This window comes from Pleurodeles waltl, chromosome 4_2, assembly GCF_031143425.1.
Source record: "Pleurodeles waltl isolate 20211129_DDA chromosome 4_2, aPleWal1.hap1.20221129, whole genome shotgun sequence".
Lineage (NCBI taxonomy): Eukaryota > Metazoa > Chordata > Amphibia > Caudata > Salamandridae > Pleurodeles > Pleurodeles waltl.
The window spans coordinates 1,049,576,858-1,049,600,251 of NC_090443.1; the positions used below are offsets into that span (position 1 = coordinate 1,049,576,858).

The 23,394-nt window shown below is 52.1% G+C and overlaps 1 protein-coding gene across 1 annotated transcript in view; it reads right to left on the bottom strand.

Moving 5' to 3' along the window:
* Window positions 1–22,427, bottom strand: part of LOC138294019 (equilibrative nucleobase transporter 1-like) — a 387,196-nt gene extending 364,769 nt beyond the window's left edge. The window contains exon 1 of the mRNA XM_069233271.1: window positions 22,211–22,427. Coding sequence (XP_069089372.1) covers window positions 22,211–22,397 — 187 coding nt within the window. The 5' untranslated portion in view covers window positions 22,398–22,427. The remainder of the gene's footprint in view (window positions 1–22,210) is intronic.
* Window positions 22,428–23,394: the final 967 nt, after the last annotated feature.

A 23,394-nucleotide genomic window follows, 5' to 3' on the forward strand; every position in this document is an offset into this window, starting at 1 on the left:
CTAGCGCCCGCGACAGGAAATGCCCCAAAACAGAACGTGGACACATCACATTTTTTCATAGAAAACAGTGCCTACCTGTGGATTTTGGCCTCTAGCTCAGCCGGCACCTGGGGAAACCTAGCAAACCAGCACATTTTTGAAAACTAGAAACCCAGGGGAATCCAAGATGAGGTGACTTGTGGGGCTCGGACCAGGTTCTGTTACCCAGAATCCTTTGCAAACCTCAAAATGTGGCTAAAATACCACGTTTTCCACACATTTCGGTGACAGAAAGTTCTGGAATCTGAGGGGAGCCACAAATTTCCTTCCACCCAGCGTTCCCCCAAGTCTCCCGATAAATATGATACCTCACTTGTGTGGTTAGGCCTGGTGCCTGCGACAGGAATAGATCACACAACGGTCAATGTTGGTCCTTACGTGAGGCAGCTGTTGACCCTGGGGTGATCCATTCCTGACACAGGCACTAGGTGTAGGCACTCAAGTGGGGTAGTGTTTTTATCAGGACAGGTGAGGAGTCACTGGGTGGTAGGAATGTTGTGGATCCCAGCATATTCCTGTAGTTTGTGTGACAGAAATGTGAGAAAAATAGAGTTTTTTTTCAACATTTCACCTTTGCAGGGTATTCTGGGTAAGAAAACTTTGGGGAATCCACACAAGTCACACCTCTGTGGACTCCCCCGAATGTCTAGTTTCCAGAAATGTTTGGGTTTAGTGTGTTTCTCTATATGGCCGCCGAATCCAGGACCAAAAACACAGGTGCCTGCCTTACAAAACCAGTTTGTTTTGCCATAGACAATTTTGATGTCTCCACAATATGATTTGGGTGGTGGAATTTGGGGCTGAACTAAATTGGTGAGCTCCCAAGAGAGCACTCTCTCTCTGCTTGCCGCCGCATTCACCTGCTCTCTGGGTTGGCCTAACCCACTATTACCCAGTTGCATGAACAGCTTGCGAAGGGACAGCAGGACTGTCCTCATCACCTCCCTCATAATGTACTGGAAGAGGAGTTTTCGAATGGGACTCCTCTGACTGAAAAATCACTCCCAGAGTCTGCGCCATTGTCCTATCCCTCAGATGCTGTCTCAGTATCTGATGTCTCAGTCTCTGATCCTATGTCAGAGCGGTCCTCTATAACCCGAGTGCAGGCAGCAGTCATCCATCAAGATGCCATCTCTGCTATTGGCTAAACTGTTGCTCTAAAACACTAGCCTACGTAGACAGTCACAAAATCGATGGTGTGTGTGAGATACGTGCAACAGTAGAGGCCACCTTACCTGCGCTTCTTCCCTCAATCAGCACGTACTTTCAAGACACTCAAAAAACACCTTGTCACATACCATTCGTCACAGTCTTTAGCACCTCCTGCGCCCAGTACAACAATCATTATTGGTGCTCCCACTCCCTCCTCCTCGGATTCCCTCATTACCACCCAGCAAAAGTGCCCTTCATCTCTCCATAGACTTTACTAATGTACTCAGCTATTTACATAAAATACAGATGTGCTCTTTGCAGTAGGCATATAAACCTTCTGCGCTTCTTTATGGCACTAAAACTGCCACTAGACAAGTCGGACCCTTTTCCCCCCAGTGAAACCACACACATATTGACAAAAGTGATGTATATATGACAGCCAACCACCTGAAACTCAACTCAAGCAAAACCGAAATAATCCTCTTTGGCCCTCACCAAAAAAACCTGGGACCCCCCATGGTGGCCCACCACGCTAGGCCCTGCACCCACCCCCGCCAACTACGCACGCAACCTCAGCATCATCCTAGACTCCTCCCTCTCTATGACCCAACAAATCAACGCTCTTACCTCCTCATGCTTCAACAAACTCCGTATACTGAAAAACATTCAAATGGATCCCCACAGAGACCAGAAAAACTGTCACTCACGCACTCATCAGCAGCAGGCTTGATTACAGAAACGCCCTCTACGCCGGCACCACTCTAAAACTCAAGTGCAAACTACACGCATCCAGAACTCAGCAGCACGACTCATCCTCGACCTCCACCGACACGAACACATCTCTCCACACCTCAAATCCCTCCACTGGCTCCCCATTGACAAAAGGATCACCTTCAAGATCCTCATCCTCACACACAAATCACTCCACAACACAGGCCCTGCCTACCTCAACGAGAGTCACCTTCCACACCCCCACACGAAACGTCCGTTCAGCTGACCTCTCTCTCGCCTCTGACCCCCGCATCAAACACACCACCACCGGGGGCAGATCCTTCTCCTACATTGCACCCAAAACATGGAACGCACTCACAACCCACATTCGCAAGACCCAAAACCTACTTCTTTTCAGGAAGGGCCTCAAAACCTGGCTTTTTGAACAGTGAACCTCCTAGCCCCTTTCCCTCCCGCCCTTCCCCCCCCAGCGCCTTGAGACCCTCACAGGTGAGTAGCGCGCTTTATAAATCTCTTTGATACAGATCTACCTATATATATATATATATATATATATAAATATATATCTACATAGATATATCTATAGATATATCCATGTACCTAGATATATCTATCTACATAGATATATATATATAGAATTTTTTTTTTAGTTGTTGTATGGTTTCCTTGGGGGCCAAAATGCCCCCCAGGGAAACCCTACAACATCTAAAAAAAAAATTGCCCCCACAGGGGGTCACCCTGCCCACGGGCGACCCCCTGTCATTTCATTTTTTAAAAAAAAAATGTTTTTTTTGAAAAAAAAAATATCCCCTGGGGGTGGGGGCGCGATTGCGCCGCCCCCCCCCCAGGGGGCACCTACCTTTTTTTTTTTTTTTAAGAAAATTATGCCGGGGGGGGGGGGGTGGCCCGTTTTCCGGGGGGGGCCGCCCCCCAAAAGTGAAATCCCTGGTGTCTAGTGGGGTTTCCTGGCCCCCGATCGCAGCTGTGCTGCGATCGGGGGCCAGGAAACCGTTTCAGAAGGCCTCATAAGAAAGGGGAGACTCTCCCCTTTCTTACGAGGCCTTTTCAAAATGTTTCCTGACCCCCCAGTGTTCCCTGGCCCCCCCGATCGCAGCACAGCTGACGTCACAAAGCGGCGCGCTGACGTCACAAAGGGGCGGGTGGGGGGCGGGGGGAGACACGGTAGCTTCCGTGTCTCCCGGGGAAAAAAAAAAAAAAAAAAAAATCCTCGGGTGCGTCATGCCCTTCCTGGTCGTGACCCGCACCAGGGAGGGTGTGTGGGCGTCGGCCAGTGGCCGACGCCCGCACTTAAGAGGTTAAAGTGGCTGTCTATGTTGGCGGTTTCCGCCACGGTCGTGATTCAATTTTTTTTACCGCCGGCCTGTTAGCGGTTTTACCGCCGCTTTAACACCGACCGCCAGGGTTGTAATGACCACCATAGTCTCCAACATTCATAGAAGACACACATCCTTACGTAGGGACATTTTCTCAGAACATCAGCTGTGTTATTATATAAACACTTCCTTGTCCCTTACACTTTAGAGGGAGATTTCAGCCAGCTAACCACAACTGTATGCTGATTGCTTCGCTACAGATGCTAACGCAGACCGCAGGTAGGGAACGCCCCTTCCTATTTGCGAGTCTGAAACACATTTTGCGAGTCGGTACCGACTCGCAATCTGTGTTTCAGCATCGCGTGAGGGCATTAACACCTCGCAAACAGCATTTTTCGCTGTTTGCGAGGTGCTAATGCCTTCCTACATCTGGCCCTAAGTCTCCAACATTCGTAGAAAATACACATCCTTACGTAGGGACATTTTCTCAGAACATCAGCTGTGTTATTATATAAACACTTCCTTGTCCCTTACACGTTAGAGGGAGATTCCAGCCAGGGAACCACAACTGTATGCTGATTGCTGAATGCTTCGCTACAGATGCTATCGCAGACCACAGGCCTTTGCTCAGGTATGGGGGTTGATGTCTTCCCAGGGGAACCTGAAAGGCAGAATTAGAGCTTAACATGCTGTGCTCAAATTATACCTAGATAGGAAATAGTCCATCGATCATAGTGACAATATGATACCGTTGTTTTTGTGCTTCACTCTTCTCGTCACAATTTTAATACTGTCATGTGGTGTTGTCCTGGTTATTGCAGCTCACGGTTTGCAATCTAAGATGCAGTTGTTTTATTAAACTCATTATTGAAACATATACTGCTTCTGTTTGTCATTTATATATGAGACTAAGGGGGTCATTACGACCTCGGCGGTCTTTTCGCAAGACCGCTGAGGTACCGCCGTGCAGAAGACGGCCAGTGGTGGCGGTCTTCCGTGCCGCGTATTATGACCGCTGGCACACCGCCGTCCTTTTTCGTACGGAAAGCCGCCAGCAGCCATACTGGCGGACGGCGGGAAAGCGGAGGTTGCTCAACCTCCACCGCCACGTCAACAGAACACCGCCCACTGAATCACGTCCCATGATTCGGTGTGGCGGTGTTCTGGTGACGGTGTGCTGGTGGCGGAGCTGCCCCCATGGATCCCGTCCCCTCCCGGAGGATCAACGGACAAGGTTAGTTGATCGTCCATTAGGGAAGGGGGTGTGGGGGTGTTGTGTGCGTGCATGGGGGTGTGCGTGTGAGAGTGTAGAGGGGGTGAGTGAGTGAGTGTATGCGTGTGGGGGGGTGCTCTGTGTATGGGAAATGTGTGTGAGTCGGACGGTGTGCATGTCTGTTTGTATGTGTGCGGGTATGTGTTGTCGGGGTGTATGTGTGCGTATAGGGGTGTGTATATGTGCATATTGGGGGTGTGTGCGTGTAGGGGTGTGTATATGTGCATGTTGGGGGTGTGTGCGTGTAGGGCTGTGTATATGTGCATGTTCGGGGTCAGGTGGGGAGGGGGGTTGTGCCTTTGGGGGGTGGCAGGGGGGTGAGGGGTGTGGGGGGAGGATTCGTGGAGGGTAGCGGGGATAGGGGCGACCCCTATCAGTGCCAGGGAAGGAATTCCCTGGCACTGATAGTGCCTACTGCCATGGATCTCATGGCGGTTCCCAACCACCCGAGATCCATGGCGGTATGCAGGGTCCTGATACCGTCGGCGGTCTAGTGACAACCGTCGGGCTGGAGACCGCAATCTTCAGCCCAGCGGTCTTCACCGCCATGGCGGTCGGAATGGTGAAGTGGCGGATGACCATTTTTTTTTTTCGCCGGCCTGTTTGTGGTCTTACCGCCGCTTTACCACCGACCGCCAGGGTTGTAATGAGGGCCTAAGTTGTAAATGAGAGACCCGGATGCGACCTGGGTGACCACTACTTCCCTGAGAAGCCTAGTATGTCATGCGCTCGGCTGCCCAATCATCACTATCCTTTGGTAGAGATGAGGCACTGCTAGTTGGCCGGAGCACAACCTGGATTAGAGCGACAGGTGTCACCTGCAGTGGGTTAGACTCAGTCTCCCACACCACGGACGATTCTGCTGCTCAAAATCCAGTAGTCTCATTAGGATAATGAGAGCCTACGCGACAGCGTAGACTTAATATATCATATATTGTTCTCACCCTCACTCACCACTGGTTGTGTCCCAGAGGTTTGTAAATGCGGACAAGCTCCTCTGTATTAAAGAAAGTTTGTCCAGATTCCGAGGATCTGGGGGATGCTCATCCCATCTCAGTTTCTCTTCCTTAGCATGTTACTTCTCTTCCCTCGCTGGTCGTCGTACGCTCTTCTCTATCCTCTATCCTTCTCAGTCATGAGTGTTTATGCCACTGTCCGCCATGAGGCACTTCTTTCTGTGTTAACACTTTGCATCAGCTGGAACTCATCTACTTGAGCAGGATGGTACAATGAGCACAAGACCCAGGTCTGGTCATTACTACCACATTCAAAACCATGGTTATTTAGCTCTTCTGTTCCATTAAATACTGGGACCAATCATATGCAAATCAGTCTTGGTCCTGACCACAAACTCCATCACTGATGGGGCCTATTAAGGCTTCAAGGTTACTTTTGTTTCTGTTCAGAGGGGAAGCGACCTGGCACCTTGGGCAGGACTGTCCCTGTTGGAGAAAGCCTAAGGATGATTTACATAAGCTTGGTCCCTGCCTGGAGTGGCACAGTGAGCAGAAAAATTTGAACCAGAATGTGGTCCAGAGAGAATTCAAGCATGCCACTCACCACTGTTGGTCTAAGTGAGTCTGTCTAAGGTATTTCTAACAGATGAAGTTAACTCAAGCACTCCAGCCATCACATTCTCTGCTAACTTTAAACAAGGGATGTCCACAACTGATTTTTAGGCTATCCAAATTGTGCCAGGATATTTGAAAGCTTTTCAAAGTTGACAGACGCATGACCTCGGGCCCAGGAACACAGTCAGATGGCTTAGTGAGCTAAGCACCTGCCGCTTTGACTTGTGTCCATGACTTGCAGGTCAGAAATTGAAATCCCAGTTGGGGTGACTCAGCCCTTCAACTTTCCAAGATCAATATTGGGAACAACACTCTGAACCTCATTGTGAAAGATCTTGTGAAAAAAGGCTGGTAATACCACTCCCACTATTACTAGGTGGTCACAAGTTACTCCCCTACGGGTCCCCTATGCAATGGGCCATGACAAGCTATGCTAGCGCACTGATTTCCACATGTAGTCTTGAATCAATATTGCTTTTACTAGGGACAAAGTCCTCTAGGAGAGGGCCTGGATGATTTCTGCTCAATCCTGCATCTGCAAGTACCGGTTGTTTAACACCAATTCACTTGCAATTCTCCATGAAGCCGGTAATTTGCGTTATCGGTCCCACCAGGAATTAGGGCCACTTGTAACCCGGACATAAGCAGAGTAGAGGGTCGTACCACATAATTGGATACATCATGAATATGGTAAATATAGAGCCATAAAATTATGAAATTGGGATTTTTAATAGTGTGAGGCGATAAAGTTTCCACCACTTATTTCGAAAAAGAGGCTGAATATCCCAGGGGAAGATAGATCAAGGCTCTGAATATGGTGTTATTCGGAGATAAACTCAAAGTAAAAACCAATGATTCATCATGCCACGGAACATCAAGATACTATATCTGGAGGCTCCAGATACCATGCCAGAAGACACCCAATCTCATGCTCGCCATGGTAGGAGACATCCAGCTATAGCATCTGGAGGCCTCCAGACACCATGCCAGAAGACACTCGAACATGTTCGCTCTCCTAGGAGAAATCCAGCTACAGTATCTGGAGACCTCCAGACACCAGCCAGAAGACACTCATGTTCACCATGCCAGAAGGCATCTTGGTACTGTTTCGGGAGAACTTCAGATACCATGCCAGAAGACATCCAATCTCATGCTCGTCATAGCAGGAGGCGTCCAGGTAGTGTATCTGGAGGCCTTCAGATACCATGCCAGAAGACATCTAATTTCCATCTTGCCATGCCAGGAGGCATCCATGTACCATGTCAGAAGACATCCAGATCTTGTGCTCGCCATGCCAGGGGACATCAAGTTACTGCATCTGGAGGCCTTCAGGTACCATGTCAGAAGATACCCGATCTTGTGCTTGCCATGCCAGGGGACATCAAGATACTGTATGAAGAGGCCTCCAGGTACCATGTCAGAAGATGTCTGATCTTGTGCTCGCCATGCCAGGAGACATCTAACTCCTGTATTTGGAGACCTCCAGATACCCCTTCAAAAGTCACTGGATCTTTTGTTCTCCGTGTCAGGAGACATCCAGATACTGTATCTGGAGGGCTCCAGATACCATACCACACCAGAAGACACTTTGGTGGTCATTACAACCCTGGCGGTCGGTGCTAAAGCGGCGGTAAAACCGCCAACAGACCGGCGGGAAAAAAAAATGGAATCACGACCGTGGTGGAAACCGCCAACAAAGACAGCCACTTTAACACTCCGACCGCCACGGCGGTACAGACAAACAGCGCGGCGGTCACAGCCAACAGACAGGCAGGAGTCAAAGTACCGCCCACAGTATCACAACAGTCCAATCCGCCACCTTTTCCGGGGCGGATTCACCGCTGATAAAAACAAGGCGGAAACAGGCATTTCGAAGGGAAAACGCTCACCTCTACACACCCCACGAGGAATGAGGACACCATGGACCCGGAACTCCAAATCCTCCCAGCCATAGTCTTCCTGCTCCTCTACCAGGAGCACGTACGCCGGCGCAGAAGACAACGGTGAGTACTGCACCTACGACACAGGGAAGGGGGGAGGGAAAAAACAGGGAGACACACACGCAACACCCCCACCCCCACCCTCACCCACTACAACACACACACTAATACATATCTATACATCACAGTTACACCCCCCAGACCCCCTGGAAGAATGCAAAGACAAAAGGAAATGACTGTAACCATTGAAATATATTGAAATACAGCAATCAAAAATATATACACACTAAAAACTAATATATACATCAAATTCAGAAGTCCAGGCATTGTACCAGGCATTGTCCATGGACCACTGGGCCCAAAAAACATGGGCAAAGCCCACACCGGATACCTGACCTCAACGGAGAGAACACTGCAGGGGCATCAGATCGCAAAACTACAGGCACCTCAGGGGGAAGGGAAGGGGGGGCACCTCAGCCGGATGAGTGCACCACGCCAGATCCACGAGGGCTCTACAGTGGGTGGGTTTCCCACTGTTCCATCCTGGGGAGTGCAAAGCCACAGTCTCTCAAGTCTCTACAGTGGGTGGGTTTCCCACTGTTCCATCCTGGGGAGTGCAAAGCCACAGTCTCTCAAGTGGATAACAGTCTCCACTGGTTCTGGGGGGGTCTGGTGCCCAGAGTGCATCGTGCAGCCCTGTCCGACACAGATGCAGCACTGCCCCTGCCGCTCATGGGCCAGCGGTGCGTGAGATGGCGGTCCCCTGTTCAGCGGTGCTTGAGATTGCGGTCCCCTGTTCAGCGGTGCTTGAGATGGCGGTCCCCTGTTCAGCGGTGCTTGGGATAGCCGTGCCCTGTTCAGCTGTGCTTGAGATGGCGGTCCCCTGTTCAGCGGTGCTTGAGATGGCGGTCCCCTGTTCAGCGGTGCTTGAGATGGGGGTCCCCTGTTCAGCGGTGCTTGGGATAGCCGTGCCCTGTTCAGCGGTGCTTGAGATGGCGGTCCCCTGTTCAGCGGTGCTTGGGATAGCCGTGCCCTGTTCAGCGGTGCATGAGATGGGGGTCCCCTGTTCAGCGGTGCTTGGGATAGCCGTGCACTGTTCAGCGGTGCTTGAGATGGCGGTCCCCTGTTCAGCGGTGCTTGGGATAGCCGTGCCCTGTTCAGCGGTGCTTGAGATGGCGGTCCCCTGTTCAGCGGTGCTTGAGATGGCGGTCCCCTGTTCAGCGGTGCTTGGGATAGCCGTGCCCTGTTCAGCGGTGCTTGAGATGGTGGTCCCCTGTTCAGCGGTGCTTGGGATAGCCGTGCCCTGTTCAGCGGTGCATGAGATGGGGGTCCCCTGTTCAGCGGTGCTTGGGATAGCCGTGCACTGTTCAGCGGTGCTTGAGATGGCGGTCCCCTGTTCAGCGGTGCTTGGGATAGCCGTGCCCTGTTCAGCGGTGCTTGAGATGGCGGTCCCCTGTTCAGCGGTGCTTGAGATGGCGGTCCCCTGTTCAGCTGTGCTTGGGATAGCCGTGCCCTGTTCAGCGGTGCTTGAGATGGCGGTCCCCTGTTCAGCGGTGCTTGAGATGGCGGTCCCCTGTTCAGTGGTGCTAGGGATAGCCGTGCCCTGTTCAGCGGTGCTGGCCATGCCGGGGTGCTCATGTGCCATCTGGCTGGGGCCTGGCGGGGCCCTCCTGGCCACCTGTCCTGTGGGTGCTGGGGCCCTCCTGGGCAGCTGTGCTGGGGCTTTTGGTGGCCTCCTGGCCAGCTGGGATGGGGCTTGCGGGGCCCTCCTGGCCAGCTGGGCTGCTGGCGGTGTTGTCGGGCGTGCTGCCCTTCCCAGCCTTTCCTGATCTCCTGTGGCCCTTCCCCACCTTGGCCGGTGTCCCAGCTGCCTCGACACTCCCGCCGGGACCCCTGGTAGGGTTTTTTGTCCCTGGTGTCTTGACCCTCTGCCGCCGTGCACTGTAAATTTTTGGATGTTTCTGAGGGGGGGGGGGGGGGGCTGGCTGTGCTGTGGCTCCGTACCAGACTGGCTGCCCTGGTGGGCGGTGCACTCCAGTGTCCATGTACGACATGCACCACCGGGCCCGGTGATGTAGTGGCTGAGGTGCTAGCTCTGGGCCTTTGACATGGACGGGGTGGGGGAGGTGAGGGAAAGAGGTTAAGTTTGGACAGGAACATTTTTTGGGGAGCAGTGGGACGGGTAGGTGTAGTGGGAATGGGAGTGGAGGAAGAGGTTGTGGTTGTAGGAGGTGTAAGTGGGGTGGCTTTGGGTGCAGGTGCCTGGCCTGTAGGCTGTCGTGAGGTGGATGGCTGTTGGGTGGGTGGCTGCCTGCGTTTGTATATCTTGGGAGGGGGCGGCACAGACACACTGGGAGAGGACACAGGGAATGTGTAAATTGCAGTGGGGGTGGTGAGTGCACGTGTGCGGGGTGTTCTGGTGTGTGTGCTGCTGAGGGACGTAGTGGCTGAAGATGCTGTGCATGCAGGTATGAGTGGAGACAACACTGGCAGGGAGGAGGGAGACGTGTAGGAGGGGGACACAGTGGAGGCAGTGGATGTTGGTATGTCTGTATGTGGATGTTGCTTGTGTGACTGCCTGTGGGATGTGTGGTGCTTATGTCTGCGTGACCTGCCCTTGGGTGTTGAGGTGTGTGCAGGCTGGTCTGATGGTGTGCTTGGGATAGGCAGAGGTACAGGGGATTGGGTCTGGGTGGAGGAAGTTGGAGGGGGGAGGCTAGACACAGCGACAATGGCTGCCATCAGTGCTGAGGCCAGAGATTGCAGGGTTCGATGAAGGGCAGCCTGACCAGAATGAATGCCCTCCAGGTATGCATTAGTTTGGTGCACTTCCCTTTCTACACCCTGGATGGCATTCAAAATGGTAGACTGCCCAACAGTGAGGGACCTGAGGAGGTCAATGGCCTCCTCACTGAGGGCAGCAGGGGTGACTGGGGCAGGGCCTGAGGTGCCTGGGGCGAAGGAGATGCCCATCTTCCTGGGTGAGCGGGCACGGGGCAAATGCTGAGGGGCTGCTGGGAGGGCGGTGCTGGTGCGGGGGGTGGCGGCTGTACCTGTTGTTGCGGGGGGCAGAGATGCCACCACAAGGGAGCTCCCATCAGAGGACGAGTCCGATCCACTAATGTCCGCTCGTGTCCCTGCCGTGGAGCTCCCCTCACCCTCCGTCCCACTGGCGATTTCAGAATCGGTAGTGTGGCCCTCCATGGCCATGTGGGATGCAGCTCCCTCGTGCTCCGGTGCCACTGCTCCTCCGCCTGATGATGCTAATGCACACATGAACAGCAACACCACAAAAAGGGGGGGGGGGAAACAGAAGAAAGACAAGTTGAGTGCATGCATTCCCGCTACCGTTGGTGGACAGCACAGACACAGAAGCCCCCTGCACTACGCCGCGCACTTGGGGTCCACTTTGCTATCCCTGGGACATGGCCTACAAGGCTATGGACGACATCTGCACACATAGGTGACACAAGGCCATGAATAGCTGTACTTGGCACTCAACAGAGGTGGGGAGCGGGGGCACAGGGCCGTGCCTTACGGAGGGGCCTCGCCTACGGGACTCGCCCTGGCCTAGGGATACCCACAGCCCTCCCCCACCCAGACACCTCCACAGCGCGCAAAGTTAGCAGAATGTGAGAGTGCTCACCCCCTTGTGTCTGCTGTGATGCCCTCACGCGCCCATCAAACTCGGGGTAGGCCACCGCCAGGATCCGGAACAGCAGGGTTGTCAAGGTCCGACGGGCACCCCTCCCACGTTGGGAGGCCATCCCCAGCTGAGCCTCCGCCGTCTTCCTGCTCCAGCGGCGAATGTCCTCCCATCTCTTCCGGCAGTGGGTGCCCCGTCTGTGGTGGACCCCCAGGGTCCGGACGTCGTTGGCGATGGCACGCCAAATATCCGTCTTCTGGTGGGCGCTGACCTATATGAAATGTACGGGGGGAGGAGAAAAGTAATTACCTCCTGCACCATCAATGTGAGTGGCCCCACATCCCTACCCTTGCCATGTGGCACATGCACTCACCGTCGTTTCAAGCATGCCTCAATCTCTCCCCCCCCATCTTTCATCCACCCCACTCAACACAGGCATAGCCCATACAGCATGCTCCCAGTGTATTTACCTGTTTGTCTGGAGGACCTTAGAGTAGCGCGTACTGGGGGAGGACCCCATCCACAAGCTTCTCCAACTCCTCCGATGTGAAGGCAGGGGCTCTTTCCCCAGTCGCATGAGCCATTGTCCCTTCCAGACCGAGGTCACAGCAGCACTTGCAGTGTAGGTCCTCTCCTGTCGAAGATCAGGTATCGAGTGAATGAACTGAGAGAAAATGGCGGTCACGTCCGCGGCGGTGCATACCGCGACCGCCGGCGCACATCGTCATTGGCTCCTGATACCCATAGGGTCCAATGTTAACCAATGCAGCATTGCGCCGCGGTCTTCGACCGCCTACCGCCACGGTGTACAACGCCAGCGCAGTTACCTCACATCCCATTGTCACACTTTACAGGTCAGACAGCCGCCATTTCAGGGGCCTACATGCCTTACTTTTTGTACTGCGTCACACATACCTAGGCCTTGCATCCACACTCATACAAGCCATTCGATGGGTTAAGATCCGTGTTTTTTTAAAGCTGGGGTTACGTACCTCTGGGATGTTTGGCTCTGTGGTCGCTGTTGTCCTTCATAGGCACCGTCCGCTGGGACATGTGAGGAGATGGCGGCATCCTCCGGTGTACAGACCGCTGGTGGACCTGTCGACAATGGAGGAGAGACATCTCATCCTGACATACAGGCTTGACCGAGCCACTATTCTGGAACTGTGTGCCCAGCTGGAGCCAGACCTGATGTCACCAATCCGCCATCCCACAGGAATTCCCCCTCAGGTGCTGTCAGTACTCCATTTCCTAGCAAGTGGGTCATTTCAAACAACAGTGGCCATAGCATCAGGGATGTCCCAGCCTATGTTTTCCAACGTGTTGTCAAGAGTGTTGTCTGCCCTGCTGAAACACATGCGGAGCTACATCGTTTTCCCTGAGTTGGAGGATTCGGCTACAGTGAAAGGTGACTTCTATGCCCTTGGACATATCCCCAACATCATAGGTGCCATTGATGGGACACATGTGGCTTTGGTCCCCCACCACAGGAGTGAACAGGTGTACAGAAACCGGAAGAATTATCATTCCATGAATGTCCAGATGGTATGTTTGGCAGACCAGTACATCTGCCATGTGAATGCCATGTTCCCTGGCTCAGTGCATGACGCCTACATTCTGCGGAATAGCAGCATCCCTTATGTGATGGGTCAGCTCCAGAGGCACCGTGTGTGGCTAATTGGTGACTCTGGTTACCCCAACCTGTCATGGCTACTGACCCCAGTGAGGAATCCCAGGACTAGGGCAGAGGAATGCTACAATGAGGCCCATGGGCGAACTAGGAGGGTGATCGAGCGGACCTTTGGCCTCCTGAAGGCCAGGTTCAGGTGCCTCCATATGACAGGTGGATCCCTATTCTACTCAAAAAGAAGGTGTGCCAGATCATCGTGGCCTGCTGTATGCTTCACAACCTGGCTTTGCGTCGCCAGGTGCCTTTTCTGCAGGAGGATGGTCCAGATGGTGGTGTCGTGGCAGCTGTGGAGCCTGTGGAGAGTGAAGAGGAGGAAGACGAAGAAGACGACATAGACAACAGGAACACGGTGATACTGCAATATTTCCAATGAACAGAGGTAAGAATACAAACCGGCCTACTACATGTACTTAAACACTACTACCTCTGTACTGTCAGTCCTTTTCACCCAGTGTATGGTAACTGAGTTGTCACTTTCCCTTCCGATTTCAGAGATCTGGGTGCCACAGTGTGACATCTCCTTTGTTCCCCCATGGACTACAGCTGTGTGACATTGGTATGTTGGCATCACAATGTAAATAAGCATTTTGGCACTGGAATAACAGATAAATATATTCACATTCACAGACAGACTCCTGATTGTTTTGTGCAAAAACGGTGTTTATTAAGGTGCTAAATATTGGAGGGGGGTTGTAAATAGGTGAGGGGTGATGGTGGAGGAATGTCCATGGCAGAGTCCAGTCTATTAGTCTCACAGGTGCATTGTCCAAATGGGTCTGGGAAGTGGAGCTGGGGCAGTTTAAGGATGGACAGGGTGACAAAGTGGGGCAGTGGGATGACTATCAGGGTGGTATCCTTTCTTGGCGGGGGTCTTGGCATCTTTCTCTGTCCTCTTCCTGGATCTCTGGGACCGCTTGCGGGGTGGTTCTCCTTCTGGAGGGGGTGGGGTGCTGGTGGCCTGTTGGTCCTGTGGCGGTGCCTCCTGTCCACTAGCGCCGGCGGAGGTGTTGGGCAGTTCTTGGTCCATGCTAGTGTCAGGGGCCCTTTGTGGTGCCACAGTGTCCCTCAAAGTGGTCACTACCAGATTCAGCACCCCTACGATGGTGCCCAGGGCGGAGCTGATGGTTCTGAGTTCCTCCCTGAATCCCAAATACTGTTCCTCCTGCATGCGCTGGGTCTCCTGAAACTTGGCCAGTACCGTAGCCATCGTCTCCTGGGAGTGGTGGTATGCTCCCATGATGGAGGAAAGGGCCTCGTGGAGAGTGGGTTCCCTGGGCCTGTCCCCACCCTCTCGCACAGCAGCCCTCCCAGTTCCCCTGTTTCCCTGGGCCTCTGTCCCCTGGACTGTGTGCCCACTGCCACTGCCCCCAGGTCCCTGTTGTTGTTGGGGTGGTGGGCTAACCTGGGTGCCCTGTAGTGGTGAACACACTGCTGCTTGACGTGTCCTGGAGACAGAGGTGTGGGCCCGCTGGGTGGGTGCTGTGCTGGTGTTTCCAGAGGGGGGTAGGTCTGCAGTGGCCTGTGGCTGTGTGAGGGGAACCGACTGTCCCGAGGTCCCCGATGGGCCGGGCTGGTCATCTAGATCCAGGTCGACAGAGCTGCTGTCATCACTGTGGGCCTCTTCTGGGGGGGGGTGGACATTTGTGGACCCTCCTGTGCAGTGACGTTGCGTAGGGGTCCTGCAGGGGTATAAATGCATGATTATTGCATCTGTGTGTGCCATGGTGTGCAATGGGTGGGTGCCCGTGTCCCTCAGTGCTTGCATTCCTGTGTGGGGGCTTTTGTGTCGGTGGATTGGGGGGGTACGGGTATGTGCAGTGGGCATGCTTTGGTGATGGGTGTCCATGCTTTGTGGTCGCATGCAGGGCTTGGTTTTGGGATGGGTGGGTTGTGATGGTGGGACATTTGCAAGCAGTAGGAGTGATAGGGGTGAGGCTAAGGGTGGGGGTATGTGTTGGCATGCAGGTGGGGTGGTGGGGATGAAGTAGTGAAGATGTGCTGCACCTGTGCTTCGAAAATATGTGGCTCTACCCGGATGATTTCCTCCACCATGACCCTGAGTTCCTCCTCCGAAAACCTGGGGTGTCTTTGCGGTGCCATGGGGTGGTGTAGGTGATGTGTGGGGTGGAATGTGTGGTGATAAGTGTGGTGATGTGTATTGGTGTGTTGTGTGAAGTGCGTGGTATTTGTGTGGGTGATGGTAATATGTGCGTCTGGGTGCTCGATTCTTCTATATGGTCTCTCTCTCTGTGCGTCGTCCAGATTTCTTTTGTGGTGGGGGTTTGAGGTTGTTGTGGGTGTGTGTTTTATATTGTATTGGGTGTGTGGGAGTGGTGTTTGTATGTGTATCAGGTGTGTGTATTTGGATTTGTCCAATGTGGCTGTGTTTTGTAGGAGTGTGTGTATTTTGAGCGCGGCGGTGTGTACCGCCAATGGGATACCGCGGTTGAAAGACCGCAGCATGGATTCGTGTGTCGTGATAGTATGGGCGTAGTTCTGTTGGCGTGACGGTTTTGTTTTCGACAGTCTATCGCTGGCCTTTGGTGTGGTGGACTTCTGTGGGTGTCTGTATTTTGGCGGTTTCCGAGTTGTGGGTCATAATGACCGTGGCGGTTTACCGCGGCCGCGGCGGTGTGTTGGCGGTCTTCTGGACGGCGGTAAGTGGCTTTTACCGCCAATGTTGTAATGACCCCCTTGATCTCATGCTCACCATGCCTGGAGGCAACCAGGTAGTGTATCTGGAGGCCTTCAGATACCATGCCAGAAGACATCTAATTTCCATCTTGCCATGCCAGGAGGCATCCATGTACCATGTCAGAAGACATCCAGATCTTGTGCTTGCCATGCCAGGGGACATCAAGATACTGTATTTGGAAGCCTCCAGATACATTGCCAGAAATCAGCCGATCTTGTGCTCACTATGCTAGGAGACATTCAGACATTGTACCTGGGTGCCTCCAGGTACCGTGCCAGAAGTCACCTGATCTTGTGTTCCCGTACCAGAAGACATCCAGATCCTGTATCTGGAGTCCTGCAGGTACCACGCTGGAAGTAATCTGATCTTGTGCTCGCCATGCCAGGGGACATCCAGATACTGTGTCTGTAGGTCTCCAGATACCCTGCCAGAAGTCGTCCGATCTCGTGTTCCCCATGCCAGGACACATCAAGATACTGTATCTAGAGGCCCCCAGATACTATGCCAGAAGACATCTGGGCCTGTATTTATACTTTTTTTAGCGCCGCATTTGCGCCGCTTTTTGACGCAAAAGCGGCGCAAACGTACGAAATCCAATTGTATTTTGTAAGTTTGCGCCGCTTTTGCGTCAAAAAGCGGCGCAAATGCGGCACTAAAAAAGTATAAATACGGGCCCTGATATCATGCTCGCCATGCCAGGAGGCCTCCATATACCCTTCCAGAAATCACCTGATCCTGTGTCGCCTGCCAGGGGACATCAAGATACTGTATCTAGAGGCCTCTAGGTACCATGTCAGAAGACTTCAGATCTCATCTTCTCCATGCCAGGAGACTTCCAGATATTGTATCTGGAGGCCCCCTAAATACCACGACAGAAGACACACAGATCCCGTGCACACCATGCGAGAATACATCCAAATACTGTATCTGGAGGCCTCCAGGTACAATGCCACAAATCACCCCGACCTTGTACTCGCCATGCCAGGAGACATCCAGATACTGTATCTGGAGGCCTGCAGGTACCACACTAAAATTTAACCGATCTTGTGCTCACCATGCTAAGGGACATCCTGATACTGTGTCTGTAGGTCGCCAAATAACCTGCCAGAAGTCATCCAATCTTGTGTTCTCAATGCCAGGGCACATCAAGATACTCTATGTAGAGGCCTCCAGATACCATGCCAGAAGACATCTGATCTCATTCTCGCCATGCCAGGAGGCCTCCAGATACCCTGCCATAAATCACCCGATCTTGTGTTCTCTGTGCCAGCAGCCATCCAGATACTGTATGTAGAGGCCTGCAGACATCACATCAGAAGACATCCAGTCTCATGTTCACTCTGCCAGGAGACATCCAGATACCGTTTTGGAGGCTACCAGATACCACGCCAGAAGACACACAGATCTTGTGTTCGCCATACTAGGAGACATCTGGAGGCCTCCAGGTAGCATGCTAGAAAACACCTGGATCTTCTGCTGTCCATGCCAGAAGACATCCAGATACTGTATCTGGAGGCCCCTAGGTACGGTACTAGAGGACACCCTGATCTAGTGCTTGCCATTCCACACCAAGGTGCACTTATCACACTATCCATAAGTAGTCTACCTACCACCTGGCTCCCTGCCTTCAACCTGTACACGCGGACATCCTTGTTGGCATGGACAATGGGCATTGAGGTGGCATCACAGCAATCCTCAAATCTTCCCTGGGTCCGTGCAGCTGGAAGGAGCAGCTCAGCGACCTGGAGTTTGTATAAAATAAGGGTCTCCAACATTTCCTTTAACAATAGCTACATATGTTCAGTGAAAATCCTCCTGAGCTAGTAATATTGTTAGAGGTGTAACACTAACCACATCACACAAGATTAGATTAGTGGCCGCCATATACAAGATTACCAACAGCGATCCCCTCAGTGCACCAGGCTCGACTGCTGCAATAATGTAAAAAATATTTTGTCAATGTGGAATACCTCTGCATGGGTAATACATAACATTCATAGCTGCATTGCTCCTTGCACCAAGTTATTATTATTAGCAATAGTCTCCCCAGCACCACTCATATCGCTTCAAATATTCAACCGTTTTTCTCCAAACATCATTATATTAATTCTGAACACATTTTCTGAGCACATTTCATCTTGAGTACAAGCTTTTCAATTTTGGTATAGATATGTTAATTTAAACAAGCATATGTTTCTAATTTAGTTCACCGGCTGCACACAGAAGAGCTACTTACAGGTAGCTGGAGAGCTATCAATAGCTTCCGAGCTACTCGTTGGAGAAGCCTGGTATTAAAAGTCATCCAAAGATCAGAACACATGGTACTGTTACTGTTCACACGTGTAACATGTTCCTTCTCAGCCATGACCTCTTGGCCAGTTCTCTTTATATGTAGGTGTAAGGAAATGGGCCATTAGTTATGTGGCCAGCACAAGTAATAGGTCCACATTCATCCTCCACTGGGAACCAAAGACCCCATTGTAGCGCTTGGCTGCTTCAGGGTGGCGAAACGGAGCAGTCCAAGGCCTACTCAAGGGGTGGTGTGGACCAGTAATCACCATTCACTGGTACACAGTAATAACACTCAATAAATAAGTGTCCAGTCTGTGCTTTTTCTTTAGAAAAGTAAAAGTACATTTATTACACGCACACTACTCAATACTACACAGTAATTTACAAATATACAAACAGCTGGTGGTAATATCTTTGGTAACATTACCTTTGACCTATAAAGGGCCATGACCCCAAAATTCACAGTATCCTCCCCACCTTATGTACACTACAGTACATAACCAAATATGGGGGTGTCAGTTTACATTAGGTCAACAGAGTACCATTTGAAGACTGGAATCACAGGTTACGGTAATACTTCATTCCATCACTGACTTCAGTAACCATGATCCCGCTGCACTTATTAAGAATAATCAAGCATTGCAATCATGTGCCCACATCATCAGTAATAAAGCATGACATCCCCATCTGCACTTATTAGAAGTAACCAGGCGTTGCAATAGGGTGCCTACATCATCATTAGTAAAACATTGTTGCATCTTAGGTGTGAGTTACGGTCAGCCTTAACAACATTTTAAGTAAAGCATTGTTGACATCTTGAGATAAAGCCTTGCTTGGACTCGTGGTGCGTAATACTTTGATAGAAATCAGTGCCAAACTGGTATGAAGGACACTTTTCAATAAAGCATTTCAGATCATTGTAACAACCATCCTTAAATAACTCATTTCCAAGGTGTATCATGTTCCTATATCTTTTTTATTATCTTAGGCCACAGACCAGTAGCCGTAAACTTAGCCCCTAGAGAGCGCTGCACTCCTAGCTGTGGAGCCCATGCTCCAGCCTGGGGAGTGCTTGAGAAACTAAAGGAAGTCCTGGGTTGGTTGTTTTTTTCTAGACCCTCCAAACTTAAGGTCAGTACATTATTAAATTCCTCTGGGGGTAGTATGCCTACAGCCCCCCACACCTTCTTGGTTACATTGGTGGTGCCCCTGCCATCCTGGGGCCACCACATTACCAAGCTCTTTGGGCTGAGGAAGAGCCCTGCAGAGAAATATGGGGGTCTGTGCGGAGCTTGTGAATTTTAAATAGGTGGCTTCGCCGCTGCTTCGTCTCTGGTGGTCTCACCTTGAGCCGCTTTTCATTTTCATTTTTTTTTTTATCGCATGCTCCCACTGTTGGGCAGCTCAGGGAGCCCACCCCTAGCTGTGCTGCTGGCCTCTGGGTGGCAGCCTCTCTCTTGCTGCTGCGGGAGCTGGCAGCTCTGCTCGTCCCTGCCCACCCTGGCGGGCTGGGCGCTCGTTCTGGTGGTGGCCACCTGCTTCCCCCAGACATGAGCACGGGGAACCGAGGAGGCTCATCACTACTTGGGGGGGGGGGATGCGGTAGCACTCCCCGGCACTTCTTTTCCTGTGGGGCCTGGAGTTAGGGGTCCCAGTCCCCTGGCTTCACTCATGGGGGGGGGGGGCACAACGGTACACCCCACCTTCTTACTGTGGTGGTGACCTGGAGTTAGGGGAAATCCAAACCGGGGGTTAGAATCCATGGGCCCTCGTCGCTCTGCAGAGGGGGACCCATGAATGCCGTCTCCCAGGATTTACTAAATCAATATCTCCTTGCAGCCACCCCCTGGCCCATGCCGGTAAGAGGGATAGGGAGGATTTTAGCAGCCGGGCAGTGGAACTCCACGCGCTCTGTAATCCCACTGAGGGAGTCAATGGTCAGATCCTCCTGATATCTCAGGCCCCATTGGGACGGTTTACATGGTTTTGGGCTCAAGATCTTTACAATGGCCTCCTGGCCTCCAAGGTGGTGAACTTTGCAGGAAGCTGGTTCACTGGCTCCCTGCACTAGCCTTTCTCCTATTTCTCCTCTGGTGCCCCTCTCCTTTCTGGTGCAGAAGTCTAGTTCTTCTCCCATCTAGTCCTTAAGGTGTCTAAGGGGACTAGCTTTCCTGGTCCTGGGAAGGGCCCCACTGGTCCTGGGGTTAGCTGTAGTCATCTGGGGTTCTTAGTCCAGATGGACATCAGGGGTTCCTCCTTCCATCTCTCCATGGCCGCTGCCACCAGTCGCAGTCTCCAGCAGAAAAGCACCCCCAAGGTATCTCTCCCCCTTGTGCAAGACGTTTTATGTGGGGGCATAAAGGTCTAGAAGCTGGGTAACTCTGACCTACCCTGGGGTGCCACATCACCTCCCCCCCTGTTCTAGCCCTCCTCCACAGCATGCTGGAAAGATTCAAAATGGCATCACTCAGGAGTCCCTGGTCACATCTCCTCTGGGGCCCTCAGCTCTGCCTCTTGCTGGCATCACTGTCAGGGCCTTTCATACCAAATCTTCAAAGGGGAGTCCCCTCCTGTGTTGCTCCAGAGGTCTGGGCTCCCTCCTTTATTCAGTGGGCTTGGGCTGACCCATTCCTGGCACAGTGAGACATCTGAATGATTGATGCAACTCCTTCATCCCCATCCCTTTCCTCCTCAGGAGTTGAGTGAAGCACTTTTAATTATTCCATCTGTGTGGCGAGGCCTTTGTTCCTGCTGCTGGAGAGAAAACGAATTAACTTGGCACAGCAGGGTGACAAAAGGTCTGGGATCTGACCCTGAGCCGAACCAGAGAAATGTGACAATCCTCGATGACCCATAAGTTGTACAGATATCTTCTTGGAGCGCACAGATGTGGGTCTGGCATACAGGTTCCACCCAATTTCAACACATCACTGATCTCTGTAGGCCAAAGGGAAGCAAAAGTACCATCTAAAGCAGTCTTCCCCATAGGTACATGATGGAGTGTCACTGCAGACAAGACATTAAACCACATTTACTTCCCCTACGAGTGCGCACTAACATGATGAGGCCTACACCAGCAAAATGTCCAATCCTGCAGAGTCCCCTCTGCACCAGGCTCCCTGTGTGCAGTTGCCAGGATGTCAGGAGTCTCACACGCGCAACCCTCACACATGTGCACACTGGTGTGCACACATGTACATGTGTAACCAGCAAAGTGCCACTTGCCCTTGCTGCGTCTTAAAAGGGGGCAATGACAGTAAACACGCACAGCCCATTTACTGTGGGCGAGTCACCAGTTAGGAGGCTCACCTACAGTAAAAGGTCAAAACCCAGGTGACCAAAAAGTGGAAAACCTGGGCAGATTAAATAAGCAGAACCCATCCCCTCGCACTATGGTAGTCTCCTAAACCCGCACATTAGTAATCTATGGTGACCTGCAGACCTTTCTTGCTGTCAGACATTGGACTGCAGTCACCAAAGTTGCCAGAGTTTCAAGATATCCATGAAATCACTTACATATTCTGATTATGCTGCACTTCCGGAATCACGCATCCCTCTCCTGGTCAACAATGGGGACCTCAAAAACACCTGCAATCAATCCCTCTGCGTCGCCTACCTTCCCATACATCACTCGTCAAGGTCTCAGATGCAAGGTACCGTAAAATGCAAATATATAGGCAATTCTGGTATTGGCCCCAAGAGAGGGTTCTGACACTGCCTATGTTCAAGGACCCCTGTCTCAAAACAAGCCCAGCACCTTGGAGTGTATTTAGTGACCCCTGCACTCCAGGACCAGTGGACCCTCGACACAACAATTAAACAATGATGACCCCTTAAGCTCCTCACCTGTTTCTCCCGTAGAGTTGGAGTTGGTTGAGTTGTCAGTGGTGCAGAGATTAGCAAAATATTTCTCTTGCTTGAGCACGAAGACCAGTGACGCCCATCCGAAGACCACACCAGCAAAACCCATGCACTCCAGCAGGCCAGTGAAGACGGTGGCCAGGCGCTTGGCCAGGCCGGCTGCCACCACCATCACTGCCTGAAGCTACTGGATATCAACAACTGGGAGGTAATGTGAAATCGTCCTGCAGAGCAAGAGACAAGACAATGCTTTTATTAAATGGCATGCAAGTAAGGGGCAGCAATTTGGTTGAATGTGATTTTATGTAAATCAGAGACACAGTGAAAGAGAAGGAGATATAAGTCATGCTATACTCTTTAATCTATGTAGCCACATTCGTCCCACCTACTGAGGCCTCTGTCCTGCCCACCTGAACCTCTGCCCATCACAGTCTCCATATATAAGAGACACCGTGAGACCCAGCCTTCAGTAACCACAGCACCCAACCACTACAGCGTCTTTTACTGCCCTGCCCACCGATCTGCATCTGCCTTCACACACAGCACTGTCAGACACAGCCTTCACCAATAACAGCGCCCACCCACCGTGGCATCGTCTACTGCCCACCTAAGCGCCTGCTCACCACAGCCTCCATAAACAAGAGCCACAGCACCCTCTAGCCTCAGCCTTCACCATCGATCTGTCTCCATTACTGCAGAATGTCCGCCACAATGCCTACCCACCGCAGCCTCTGTTTGCTTCTGCCTCCACACGCTAAAGTCATCGTGGCATACAGTATCTGGCAACCAAAGCACCCACCCACCGCAGACTCCTTTATGCCCTGTCCACACAAGAGTCACAAGTAGCCGCAGACTCTGCCGGCCAAAGCACCAAGCCATTGTGGTGTCAGCCACTGCTCTGCTCGCTGGGTCTACCCGCACCAAGTGTCACTCTGAGGTAGGGCCTCCATCAGCAACACCACGCACCCACCACAGCGTGTGCTACAGCACTTCTGTGTCCTGCGTACAAGAGAGAAAGAGCAGGTCCAGTCCTCGAGGGTTCTTCTCAGGTTGCAGATAGCAGGTTGAATCCTCTTCTGATCTTCCTCAGATAGTGTTCTGTAGTGGGTGCCTAGGAGTGCACGTTTATGCCTGGCATGAACCAGTGCATAGGAATGACTCCTGGGGAT